A 13,323-nucleotide genomic window follows, 5' to 3' on the forward strand; every position below is an offset into this window, starting at 1 on the left:
ATTAGCAGCAATATTCCACAATAAAGTATTAGATATCAAGTTGGAAAGAAAAGACTCGCGTGAAAGTTTTTGAAAACGTACCTTTTTGTAAAATTGATTTATCTACAGGTCTCTCAATTTTATCACTTCTGTCCTCATCCTCACATTCTTCTTCTTCTTCATCTTCAGAAAGATATGAATTTTGGACTTCTATCATCTTGGATTTTGACTTTAACACAGCTGAAGATGGAATCTGCAATAATGAGCAATTATTAGATATATTTCGGTAAATAGAAGAGCGAATTGAAGCTGTATAAAATCCACAATGTCGTTTATATTAATCACACACATATAGACCTATTTAATCACCAACTCCATCTTTAATAGTTTTCTCTTGTCCTTATGTTTTATTGTGACTATGCTTTCTATAAAATTCCAAACTTCATTTAAAAAGTATACATTCCATTATTCAGAAAACATTACTGCAAGTGTATATCTCGACTAGAGTTTGAAGTGCTCATAAGATCAAGTTCACCAAATTTAGTCTTACTCTTAGATGCATAAGTACTTGTGATCAGGTGTGGGCCTAGAAAGTGAGGAATACAATCGTATGTGGATCAAGCAAAATGGGGACTGTCCCTAAAAGACGGGTGGGTAATGCTAGACAAGTGACTTGGGCTGTGGTTCGTGGCAGGCTCCTATTATCGCAGTCAAAGAAATATGATATTGAACCAAAGACCTGGTGACAGCTGACTATAAGTTTCTATTTAACCGAAGACATGATAACAACTAAGTTTTTGATGCTTTGTGAACTGTTGGGACCACATGAACATCTCAATCTGGCAAGGAGGGGGAGGAACAACAGGCAAGGTACAAAAAGCATGTATTTCTGCCTTTATATAAGATACCCAGAAGTCTATGAGGATAAGACACCGAAGCCCATGCAAGATAGTCAGCCAACCCATCAAGAAACAGCCAGGGAGGACGAGAAGAGGTATGATCCCTTGAGCTAGAAAAAGGAAGATGCTGCCCTCAGGTAAGTTATCTAGAAAATGCAGGCCACTAAACTTCAGAAGCAGCAGCATCAATCTACCCCTTTCTGAGACAGGAAAAATGCTTTTAATACCTCCTACTCAAATATAGATAAGGAAGTTAGTACCAGCTCTTACAAATGTCACTCATGTGCTGCGGAGAGTACAGTTTACCTTTTCCATGCACTACACATTTAAGTGAGGGTCTTTCTTCACACTGGACATACATTTCTGCTACATTTTTCTTCAGAGCACTGAGTCATCTATGCTCAGGCATTTTAATATACTATGAATAGAGTTATAAACACTAAAGTTGGAATCAGCATTTACAAATGCCATGTATATACTTATACATATAGCTTGACTTTTACAAGCACTAACAAACATTTTGCTAGGGGTACTTTAAACTATTGTATTATAAAAACTTTGGTCAGACAACACTCAAAATAAATTTTAGAATTACTTCTTATTTTTCCTAGCTATAGAAACCTGCGCCCCATACAATAGGGCATTATCTTTAGCAGGGATGGAATGGCTGTTGAAAAATTGTTAGAGCGGTAGTTAATGGCATGGTGAGTATGAGTAAGTAGCCCCTCCCACTCTCCTGTCAAAGAAGCTTCACTTTGACCTTTGGCTCAGATGGCAAGTTTAATTTCAAAGGACTCGGCTTTGTATAGCAAGGATAAATACAAATTACTTTTAAAATTTGTAATTTGTTCCTAAGTGTATGGGAACTTTTTGTCTTTTAAATTAGAGAGACTCACTTTTGGGTGAGTAGGTAGTCCCCCTGGAACAATGCTGTCTACCTGGTCCCTTAAGGGAGTAAGGGATGACTCCAATCTCCTCTTGTTAATAGTTTATATATGACATATCTATTTTGACGTTGTTACTGTTTTTAGAATGATTTATTGTTAGCTTGTTCCCATCATTTATTTATTTCCTTATTTCCTTTCCTCACTGGGCTATTTTTCCTATTGGAGCCCTTGGGCTTATAGCATCTTCCTTTTCCAACCAGGGTTGTAGCTTGGCTAGTAATAATAATAATAATAATAATAATAATATACAGATGAGCAAGATGATATGGCCTTCCCAGTACAGTAATCCCTAGGCAAATATTAATCTTTTCCATTGTTTTCTTTACTAAGTTGATGGATACTACTGTCTGTACTTTCTGAATCGACTGATTAAGGCAAACTTCCAAAGGATCTTTTTTTACTTCTCAAAAGAAACAATTAATGCTTGAATTATCATTTTATCCTATTATGGTAAATAGTTTTATTCAATTTAATTTTCTAATGTACTATTTTCTGTTGAGTTTAATGGCATATAAAAATTTTATTTTTGACTTGCTAGTGGGTTTCATACCCATTTGCTTTTCCTCTTTTACATTCATACACTGTATGTTTGGTTTGTAATTATTTAATTTTATAAAGTTACAAGTCATTTTCATCGGTAATTTGTAACTAAGATTGTTATTAATTTTACAATTATTAGAGTAAAATATTTTTTATTTTGTGAATTATTTAATTAGTAGATTATGTTTTACTTGTGATTTTCATACAGCAACTAGCTTTGTTTTCTTAATACTACAGTATCCCTTCCTTTTATTTTTAAGGGGACACTACTGTATTTAAAATATAGCTTTGGGATTTTAATTATTCCTTTCATCTACTCACAGGAACAAAACATACTTTCTTAACCATCGTTCTCAGGATATTATTACCTTACTTAATATTAATAAAATAAATTTGCTTATGTGTTCTATTTCACAACTGTATATTAAGGCTTGTATTAGAAAAAATTTAACTTACGAACGTTTCTTCAGGAACAGAACTCATTCTTATAATGGCATTGGTGTCTGTTAGAAGACTAGAATATCTGTACAGACACACCCAAACAATAAATGACTCCTTTATTTTTATTATTATTATTATTTTTACTAGCTAAGCTACAACCCTAGTTGGAAACGCAAGATGCTAGAAGCCCCCCAACAGGGAAAAATAGCCCCGTAAGGAAAAGAAATAAGAAAATAAACGAAATGAGAAATGAGTAATTAAAATAAAACATTTTAAAAACACATCAAAATGATATTTTCATAATAAAATAAATTTTTGAATATACTTACTCGCTGGTTATATAAGAACGGCTAAAGTCCCTTGACGCCCGGCAGAAAATTCAAAATCTCGCGGCTATTGCAGATATGCCAGGTGTACACTAGCGCCCTCGCGGTACTACAGGTAGAACTATACCAAACCCTTCAGATCTTCCATGCCCCATGGTCTCTGGAGGGGAGGAGGGTGGGTTTTTAACTTATATAACCAGCAGGTAAGTATACTCAAAAATTTATTCTATTATGAAAATATCATTTTTAAATATAAAACTTACCCGCTGGTTATATAAGAATGGCTGATTGACACCATTAGTGGCAGGTCAGAGACAGCTACATAATTGGAAATTCACTTAAGAGTTACATAAACAACTTAAGAGGTTCTCACCTGATAAGGAAGCTGACAGCAATGATACTCTGCCTCATTTTGCCTGCTATCCTTAGGAGATCCAGCGGTCCACCCAGGGGGCTGACGATCTCGAATTGAATAACCTATAACATGACAGGACCTTAACTAATACCCTTGTTCCGGGCGCTCTCTAGGAACAAAATGACCACCTGACTAAATCAAAGATTGCGTAAGATTGCCGACTAATCTTCACGTACAATCATAAAAACATATATAAAAGTTCCAAGAGAAGAACAGGGGTACTAGGAATTTAGGGAAATATAGTGGTGGATATTTCACCTACTACTGCACTCGTTGTTACGAATGATCCCAAAACGTAACCGTCCTCATAAAGAGACTGGAAACGGTATAAGTAATGCAAGGCAAATACAGGATTACCCCTTCAACAGGCTGTATGCACGATGCTTTGCAGTGTGAGAGAACCTTTGTAATTAAAGTCTATACGAGATGATAGAGCGTTTTAGACATAGATAGCGCAGGCTTCTTGACCGTGCACCAAAGAGCCTTGAATAGACTCTTAACTCCTTTGGTCCTGTCCTGATAAAACTTCATTGTTTTAACCGGGCAAAAAAACCCTCCTCAGCCCTTCACAAACCATATTCGAGAAGATAGTGATCTCGAAAGATTTAGGCCATGGATGAGAAGGACGTTTGTTAATGACCAAGAATCCAGGTTGCAAGGCGCCTATGGCTTATCCATTCAGAAGTCCATGTTCTTAATAAAAGAGTGAACTTCACTGACTCTAAACTATTGCCAGACTTACTCAGAAAAGTCTCCAAAGTTAGACCTTAAAAAAGAAACCAAGTGTAAAGGCTCGAATCTGTCACTACCGCGTAATTCCAGAAACAACCTCTAAATTCCAGGCTGGCGAATCTTTCTGACACTTCTAAGTCATCTCAAATGATCTGAGAAGATCTATAAGGTCTTTATTTGATAAATCCAATCTTCTGCGTCTGAAGACAGCTGCCCACATACTCCTGAACCCCTTGATGGTCGAGGAGGAAAAAATGTGTTTTCTTCTAAGGTCTAAGAAGAAATAGGCCACTTGTGTTCTAGAGTTACTAAATGAAGAGACTGCTTTAGCTCTACACCACTCCATAAAACCTTCTATTTGGGCTGCAAAACCTTGAGGCAAAGGTCCTTTGTACAAGCGATAGCCTCAGCTGTCTCCTTCGAACAACCCTCTAGATCTTAGGGGTTTTCCGAAATAATGGAGGCAGCTAGACCTAAAGCTTGATGGTTTGAAATAAAGCGTTCGTGATCCTAACATGGGGAAACGGACTGATGACATGCTTCCAGCATGCACCCAGCATGAGTCCAATATGGTTCCAGGTCTATATTCAGGAGATGGAATTCATGCTAAGTGTGTAGCATAATCTGCATATGCAACAAGTTTGTTTTCTAGGTCAAACCATATGTCATGTGTATATACTGCAGTATGAAAAGTAGTGGGTCAAGAACACTACCCTGAGGAACACCAGATATCATATTTCTATACTTACTATGGTGCCCATTAACAGCAACTATTTGTGATCTATTACTTAAAAATTCAATAATAATGCTAAGAAATGACCCACCCACTCCCAACTGATTGAGTTTGAAAACAAGGGCCGTATGATTAACACGGTCAAAGGCAGCACTAAAATCAAGGCCAATCATGCGAACTTCCTGACCACAATCAAGGGATTTCTGTACAGCATTGGAGATTGTAAGAAGGGCATCACATGCTCCAAGGCCTTTATGAAAACCAAATTGTAAACTACGGAACAGATGATTAACTTCAGCAAACCTTTTAAAACGTTTTGCCAAAAGACATTCAAAAACTTTAGATAATATAGGAGTTATGGAAATTGGGCGGTAATCAGTTGGACTTGAGCTACCACAAACACATTTACATAGTGGAGTAACATTACTAATTCTCCAAGAAGTGCTAAAAGCATCTCTTCATGCTAGCTTGCGCAAAATAATCGATAACTTTGGAGCTAAGAAATCTGCAGTCTTTATAAGAAATAAAAGAAAAATACCATTTGGGTCTACACTTCCATAAGCATCAACATTCATTAAGAGAGCTTCAATTTCACAAGATCAAAAAGCTAAACTAATTAGTTTAGCCGCAGGAAAACAAGAATGAGGAAGATTAAGTTTTTCACTACTCTGCTTACTGTCAAACACACCAGCTAAAATGGTTGCCTTTTCCTTTGGACACTAAGTGACAGAGCCATCTGGTTTAAGTAAAGGAGGAACTGTTGCATCTACACCGAAGAATGCAGATTTAGGAGTAAAATGCCATTGAACCAGAGAACCATGGATGCACACTTGCTAAGGTTGAATTGATAGGATTAGATTGTAGTGCCTGAAAAACTGGGTATACTGTACATACAAAGGCTATAGGAGAGAAATGAGTCTCTTATGAAATACTACAATAAATTAAAATCTCAACATGAAACTAAATAATAAAAAATCAATTAAAACAGCACAGTATTACCACATAGCTCAAAAGAGTCAAGACCGCTAAATCCTTCTGTAGTACTCTTCTTGTTAGGATTCAAAATGCCCGAGTTTATTTTCAGATCATTCGTAAATGTATCCACAGCAGCTAATAATCTCTCTGATTTTTTTATTTTCAGCGGAATGCTTTTTAGAATTAACTTTGACTGACTCTACTTCCTGTACCTTTAAAATTGAATTTGTTGATTCGGACGTCGTACGTGAGTTGTGAGACGAGACTCCAGAAGCAACCAAACCAGAAACCGATGAGGAAGATGAACAAGTGCTCTTGCCATCTTCAAGAAGGTGAGAAAACTTATTTGCTTTGAGGCCATCGCTGTTAATGAAAAATCGAATCAAATTTTTAAAATGTAGCATATTGTTATAACATGCAAGTTATTTAATATACAGTACTGTAGTACATTTATACTGAAAAGATAAAATCCAATAAAGATAAAGGTATTTGTTTACAAGACCACGCTCTCCATTTACTTGCAAATTGTGCAATCCTGCAGCTCTCCTCTTCTTTTACAGTAATTAGGAGGTTCTTTAAATGCTGGGAAAGCAAAATATGGCAAGATATGTTGAGCAAGGGGAGAGGGGGAGTTATAAAAAATCTAGCTCGGTTTCCTCATTAAACGACCTAGAGGTAACATAAACATACTCAACTAAAAAGAAGTTCGTGATGCCAGCGTACATTTGATAAATATTCTAAATATATACTAAATAAAAAATGGATCAATTACTCAGAAGTTTCCATAAAATATGCAATTTACAAATAGTGAAACTTTTGAGTAATCACTAAATTTTTTATTTAGTTTGACTATAGTTGACATGTCAGTTCCAGGTCATTTAGTGAGGAAACCAGGCTAGTTTTTTTTTTTTTTTTTATAACCCTTCCCGCCCCTTCCTCAACATATCTTGCCCTCTTTTGCTTTCCCAGCATTTAAAGTACCTCCTAATTACTATACAAGAAGAGGAGAGCGGCAGGACTGCATAACTTGAGAGTAAATGGAGAGCGTGGTCTTGTAAACAAATACCAAGATAATGTATTCCCAATATTCATAATGTTAATTGGGACAAAATTAAATAGAGGCCCTTAAAGCTGAATAACACATCCAATAATTTTTCTCCTAATCTTATGTAATCCTCTGAATATCTATCATCAATACATTGAAGTGGCACTAAAACATACCTGATGAGGAATTTAGAGCTCATCATGCGCTCGGAAACAGTTTTCCGAATCGACTCTTGCGCTCGAACTACATGGTCCCTTACACATATAATTTCATCTATCATTGCAAAATCAATCGACTGCATCAAAAACTGCTTTATACCACCACAGTGGTTGACATGATCCAAGGCCTCCTGGGGGAAATTCTCAGCTACATACTGTCTTAGGCATTCATCATTTATTGACATTGGACCTTCGAATTTCAGCCATTCATAAACAAACCTAAAATGAGAATTTTCTTGAAATTCTAGTAAAATATAATCATTAGTAATAGTAATATCAATAATGTGCAACTATTCTTAGGAACAAGACAAAATTCCACTGATTTCACAAGGAACTTTCTCTAACAAGTGGCAGTAAATAATAAAAAAAAAGAAAAGAAAAATTAAGTAAAAAAAAATACCTTTCATAGATTAGTAAATATGCATTTTCATAACAAATGGTCCACGTAATTAGACCTTAAGAGTTGTCTTGTTAACCCTTTTACCCCCAAAGGACGTACTGGTACGTTTCACAAAACTCATCTCTTTACCCCCATGGACGTACCGGTACGTCCTCTCAAATAAACGCTATAAATTTTTTTTTTCTTCATATTTTTGATAATTTTTTGAAAAAATTCAGGCATTTTCCAAGAGAATGAGACCAACCTGACCTCTCTATGACAAAAATGTTATTTTCATTAGTAAAATAAATTTTTGAATATACTTACCCGATAATCATGTAGCTGTCAACTCCGTTGCCCGACAGAAATCTACGGACGGGATACGCCAGCGATCGCTATACAAGAGGGGGGTGTACTCACCAGCGCCATCTGTGGTCAGGTACTGCAGTACTTCTTGTCAACACCACCTCAATTTTTCCTCGGTCCACTGGTTCTCTATGGGGAGGAAGGGTGGGTCAATTAAATCATGATTATCGGGTAAGTATATTCAAAAATTTATTTTACTAATGAAAATAACATTTTTCAATATTAATCTTACCCGATAATCATGTAGCTGATTCACACCCAGGGGTGTGGGTGAAAACCAGTGTACAAGTTAATCAAGAAGCTAAGTATCCCGTATTTCATATTATCAGTTATTCAAAATAACAAATGAAATTATAAGTACCTGGTAAGGAAGTCGACTTGAACCATTACTCTGCCTTTAATAAGTACGTCTTCCTTTCTGAGCGCAGCGGTCCTCTTAGGAGGCTGAACAACTCTAAGGTGCTGAAGTATAAAGGGCTGCAACCCATACTAAAGGACCTCAACACAACCTCTAACCTAGGCGCTTCTCAAGAAAGAATTGACCACCCGCCAAATCAACAAGGATGCGGAAGGCTTCTTAGCCCACCGTAACAACCCAAAACAACAATAAAAGCATTCAAGAGAAAGGTTAAAAAAGGTTATGGGATTAAGGGAATGTAGTGGTTGAGCCCTCACCTACTACTGCACTCGCTGCTACGAATGGTCCCAGGGTGTAGCAGTTCTCGTAAAGAGACTGGACATCTTTGAGATAGAATGATGCAAACACTGACTTGCTCCTCCAATAGGTTGCATCCATAATACTCTGCGGAGAACGGTTCTGTTTGAAGGCCATTGAAGTAGCCACAGCTCTCACTTCGTGTGTCCTTACCTTCAGCAAAGCAAGGTCTTCATCCTTCATGTGAGAATGAGCTTCTCTAATCAGAAGCCTTATGTAGTAAGAAACTGCGTTCTTGGACATAGGCATCGAAGGTTTCTTGATGGCACACCATAAGGCCTCTGATTGCCCTCGTATAGGCTTAGACCTTTTAAGATAGTACTTTAGAGCTCTGACAGGGCAAAGAACTCTCTCTAGTTCGTTACCCACCATGTTGGAAAGGCTAGGAATTTCGAACGATCTAGGCCAAGGACGTGAAGGAAGTTCATTTTTCGCCAAAAAACCGAGCTGTAAGGAACATGTAGCTGTTTCAGATGTGAATCCTATGTTCCTGCTGAAGGCGTGAACCTCACTAAATCTTTTGGCTGTTGCAAGGCAGACGAGGAAAAGAGTTTTGAGAGTAAGGTCTTTGAAAGAGGCTGACTGGAGAGGTTCAAATCTAGGTGACATAAGGAACCTTAAGACTACGTCTAGATTCCAGCCTGGAGTGGACAAGCGACGTTCTTTAGAGGTTTCAAAAGATCTAAGGATGTCCTGTAGATCCTTGTTGGAGGAAAGATCCAAGCCTCTGTGGCGGAAAACTGCTGCCAACATACTTCTGTACCCCTTGATCGTAGTAGCCGAAAGAGATCTAACATTCCTAAGATGTAACAGGAAGTCAGCAACTTGGGTTACAGAGGTACTGGTAGAGGAAACTGCATTGGCTCTGCACCAGCTTCGGAAGACCTCCCACTTGGATTGATAGACTCTGCGAGTGGATAACCTCCTTGCTCTGGCAATCGCTCTGGCTGCCTCCTTCGAAAAGCCTCTAGCTCTAGAGAGTCTTTCGATAGTCTGAAGGCAGTCAGACGAAGAGCGTGGAGGCTTGGGTGTACCTTGTTTACGTGAGGTTGACGTAGAAGGTCCACTCTTAAAGGGAGAGTCCTGGGAACGTCGACCAGCCATTGCAGTACCTCTGTGAACCATTCTCTTGCAGGCCAAAGGGGAGCAACCAGCGTCAGCCGTGTCCCTTCGTGAGAGACGAACTTCTGAAGAACCCTGTTGATGATCTTGAATGGCGGGAATGCATACAGGTCGAGGTGGGACCAATCCAGCAGAAAAGCATCCACGTGAACTGCTGCTGGGTCTGGGATCGGGGAACAGTACAATGGGAGCCTCTTGGTCATCGAGGTAGCGAACAGATCTATCGTTGGCTGACCCCACAAGGCCCAAAGCCTGTTGCACACGTTCTTGTGAAGGGTCCATTCTGTGGGGATGACTTGACCCTTTCTGCTGAGGCGATCTGCCGAGACATTCATATTGCCCTGAATGAATCTCGTTACCAGCGTGAGTTTTCGACTTCTTGACCAAATGAGGAGGTCCCTTGCTATCTCGAACAGCTTCCTCGAATGAGTCCCTCCCTGCTTGGAGATGTACGCCAAGGCTGTGGTGTTGTCGGAGTTCACCTCCACCACCTTGTTTAGCAGGAGGGACTTGAAGTTCATTAAGGCCAGATGTACTGCCAACAACTCCTTGCAATTGATGTGAAGCGTTTCCTGTTCCCTGTTCCATGTCCCCGAGCATTCCTGTCCGTCCAAGGTCGCGCCCCAGCCCGAGTCTGATGCGTCCGAGTAGAGATGAAGATCGGGGGTCTGAACAGCTAAAGAGAGACCCTCCTTGAGAAGGATGTTGCTCTTCCACCACATTAGAGTAGTCCTCATCTCTTTGGTAACAGGAATAGAGACCGCCTCGAGCGTCATATCCTTGTCCCAGTGAGCTGCTAGATGGTACTGAAGGGGGCGGAGGTGGAGTCTCCCTAACTCGGTGAACAGGGCTAACGATGACAGAGTCCCTGTTAGACTCATCCACTGTCTCACCGAGCATCTGTTCTTCTTCAGCATGCTCAGGATGCACTCTAGGGCTTGGTTGATTCTTGGGGCCGACGGAAAAGCCCGAAAAGCCTGACTCTGAATCTCCATTCCCAGGTAAACGATGGTTTGGGAAGGAACAAGCTGGGACTTCTCTAAATTGACCAATAGACCCAGTTCCTCGGTCAAATCCAAAGTCCATCTGAGACTCTCCAGACAGCGACGACTTGTGGGGGCTCTTAAAAGCCAGTCGTCTAAATAAAGGGAGGCTCTGATGTCCGCCAAGTGGAGGAATTTCGCAATATTCCTCATCAGTCGCGTAAACACCAGAGGTGCCGTGCTTAGGCCAAAACACAGGGCTTGGAATTGGTACACAACCTCTCCAAAGACGAATCTCAGAAAAGGTTGGGAGTCTGGATGGATGGGAACGTGAAAGTAGGCGTCTTTCAGATCCAACGAGACCATCCAGTCCTCCTGCCTGACCGCTGCTAGGACCGACTTCGTCGTCTCCATAGTGAACGTCTGCTTGGTGACATAAGCATTGAGCGCACTGACGTCCAGCACCGGTCTCCAACCTCCTGTCTTCTTGGCGACCAGGAAGAGACGGTTGTAAAAGCCCGGGGATTGATGATCCCGGACTATCACCACTGCCTCCTTCTGTAACAGGAGCGACACCTCTTGATGTAACGCTAGCCTCTTGTCCTTTTCCTTGTAGTTGGGAGAGAGGTTGATGGGAGAAGTGGTCAGAGGGGGATTGCGGCAGAACGGAATTCTGTAACCCTCCCTTAGCCACTTGACAGACTGAGCGTCTGCACCTCTTCTTTCCCAGGCTTGCCAGAAGGTCTTGAGTCTGGCTCCTACAGCTGTCTGGAGAGGAGGAGAGTCAATGCTTGCTTTTCGTGGACTTGGCACCCTTCTTGGACCTGCCCCTGTGACCGTCTGGGCGGGTACTTCCTCGGCTGGGGGCTCTGCCACGAAAGGGCGGAATAAATCTGGTAGCAGGTGTATCAGCCACTGGGGTGCGGTAAGTTCTCGGTACTGAAGGTACAACCTTAGCCTTGCGTGCTGAAGAGGCCACGAGGTCATGCGTATCCTTCTGTATAAGAGCTGCAGCCATCTCTTTGACTAGATCCTCAGGAAACAGGAACTTGGAGAGGAGCAAATAGTAACTGTGACCTCTGGCAAGAGGTGACAACAGTAGAAAGGAAGGTGCAAAGTTGTTCCCTTTTCTTGAGGACTCCCGAGACAAACATAGAAGCAAGTTCGCCAGAACCATCGCGAATTGCTTTGTCCATACAGGACATGATCAGCATGGCCGAGTCTTTGTCAGAAGGGGCAGTCTTCTTGCTCAAGGCCCCCAGGCACCAGTCGAGGAAATTAAAAATTTCAAAGGCGCGAAAGACTCCCTTCAAGAAGTGGTCCAGATCAGAAAAGGTCCAGCAGACCTTAGAGCGTCTCATAGCTGATCTACGGGGAGAGTCAACCAAACTTGAGAAGTCAGCCTGGGCAGAGGCAGGGATCGCCAAGCCTGGTTCCTCTCCCGTGGCATACCAGACGCCCGACTTAGAAGTCAGCTTAGGAGGAGGAAACATAAAAGACGTCCTTCCCAGTTGCTGCTTGGAATGCAACCAATCCCCTAAAATTCTCAAAGCTCTCTTTGATGATCTAGCGAAGATAAGCTTAGTGTAGGCAGACTTAATAGGCTGCATGCCTAGAGAAAACTCGGATGGAGGAGAACGAGGGGTAGCAGAAACAAAGTGTTCAGGGTATAACTCTCTGAACAGCGTCAGGACCTTACGAAAGTCAATGGAGGGTGGCAACGACTTGGGTTCCTCCACGTCAGAAGAAGGATCATCCAGGTGAGCAGCTTCATCCTCAGAAACCTCATCACCTGAGGGTTGAGAAGCGAGAGGTAACGATAAAGCGGTATGCTGAATGGTTGAATCCTGAAGAACGGGTGCATGCGCACTTGCGGATTCATCATCAAGTCTCTGCTGAAGAGGATGAGGGCTGGCAATGACAAAGTCATGAGGCTGGGATGAAGGAGGTTCTGCGGGGGTCTGAGGAGCAAGTGAGGTGAGAAGCGAATGCTGTAAGGCATGAGGCTCATGCTGCATAGACTGCGGTTCATGTTGAATGGGAAGAGGCTCATGCTGCGAAGAATGCGGTTGCTGCATGCGTTGAGGTGGCTGCCTCATAGCATGAGGCTCCTGCCTCAAGAGTTGCGCCTGCCTCAAGGGTTGAGGAGGTGGCTGCGCAGAGAGAGGCTCTTGCCTCAAGAGTTGAGGTTCTTGCCTCAAGAGTTGAGGTTCTTGCCTCAAGGGTTGAGGTTCTTGCCTCAAGAGTTGAGGTTCTTGCCTCAAGAGTTGAGGTGCTTGCCTCGAGAGTTGAGGTTCTCGCCTCAAGAGTTGAGGTTCTTGCCTCAAGAGTTGAGGTGGCTGCCGCAAGAGTTGAGGTTGCCGCCTCAAGGATGGTGGAGGTTGCCGCAACGCAAGAGGTTGCTGCCTCGAGGATGGAGGAGGTTGCTGCAAGGCATAAGGCTCCTGCCTCAAGTATTGAGGAGGTTGCCGCATAGCAAGAGGCTCCTGCCTCAAGGAAAGTGGAGGT

The 13,323-nt window shown here is 41.5% G+C and overlaps 1 protein-coding gene across 1 annotated transcript in view; it reads right to left on the reverse strand.

Moving 5' to 3' along the window:
• The window catches only part of LOC137653738 (E3 ubiquitin-protein ligase TTC3-like), a 250,667-nt gene that overhangs the window by 42,465 nt on the left and 194,879 nt on the right, over positions 1–13,323 (reverse strand). Inside the window, exons 25-27 of the mRNA XM_068387356.1 lie at positions 7,209–7,469; positions 6,200–6,350; positions 82–232 (exon numbers count right to left, since the gene is read on the reverse strand). Coding sequence (XP_068243457.1) covers positions 82–232; positions 6,200–6,350; positions 7,209–7,469 — 563 coding nt within the window. The remainder of the gene's footprint in view (positions 1–81; positions 233–6,199; positions 6,351–7,208; positions 7,470–13,323) is intronic.

This window comes from Palaemon carinicauda, chromosome 14, assembly GCF_036898095.1.
Source record: "Palaemon carinicauda isolate YSFRI2023 chromosome 14, ASM3689809v2, whole genome shotgun sequence".
NCBI classification, from domain to species: Eukaryota; Metazoa; Arthropoda; class Malacostraca; order Decapoda; family Palaemonidae; genus Palaemon; species Palaemon carinicauda.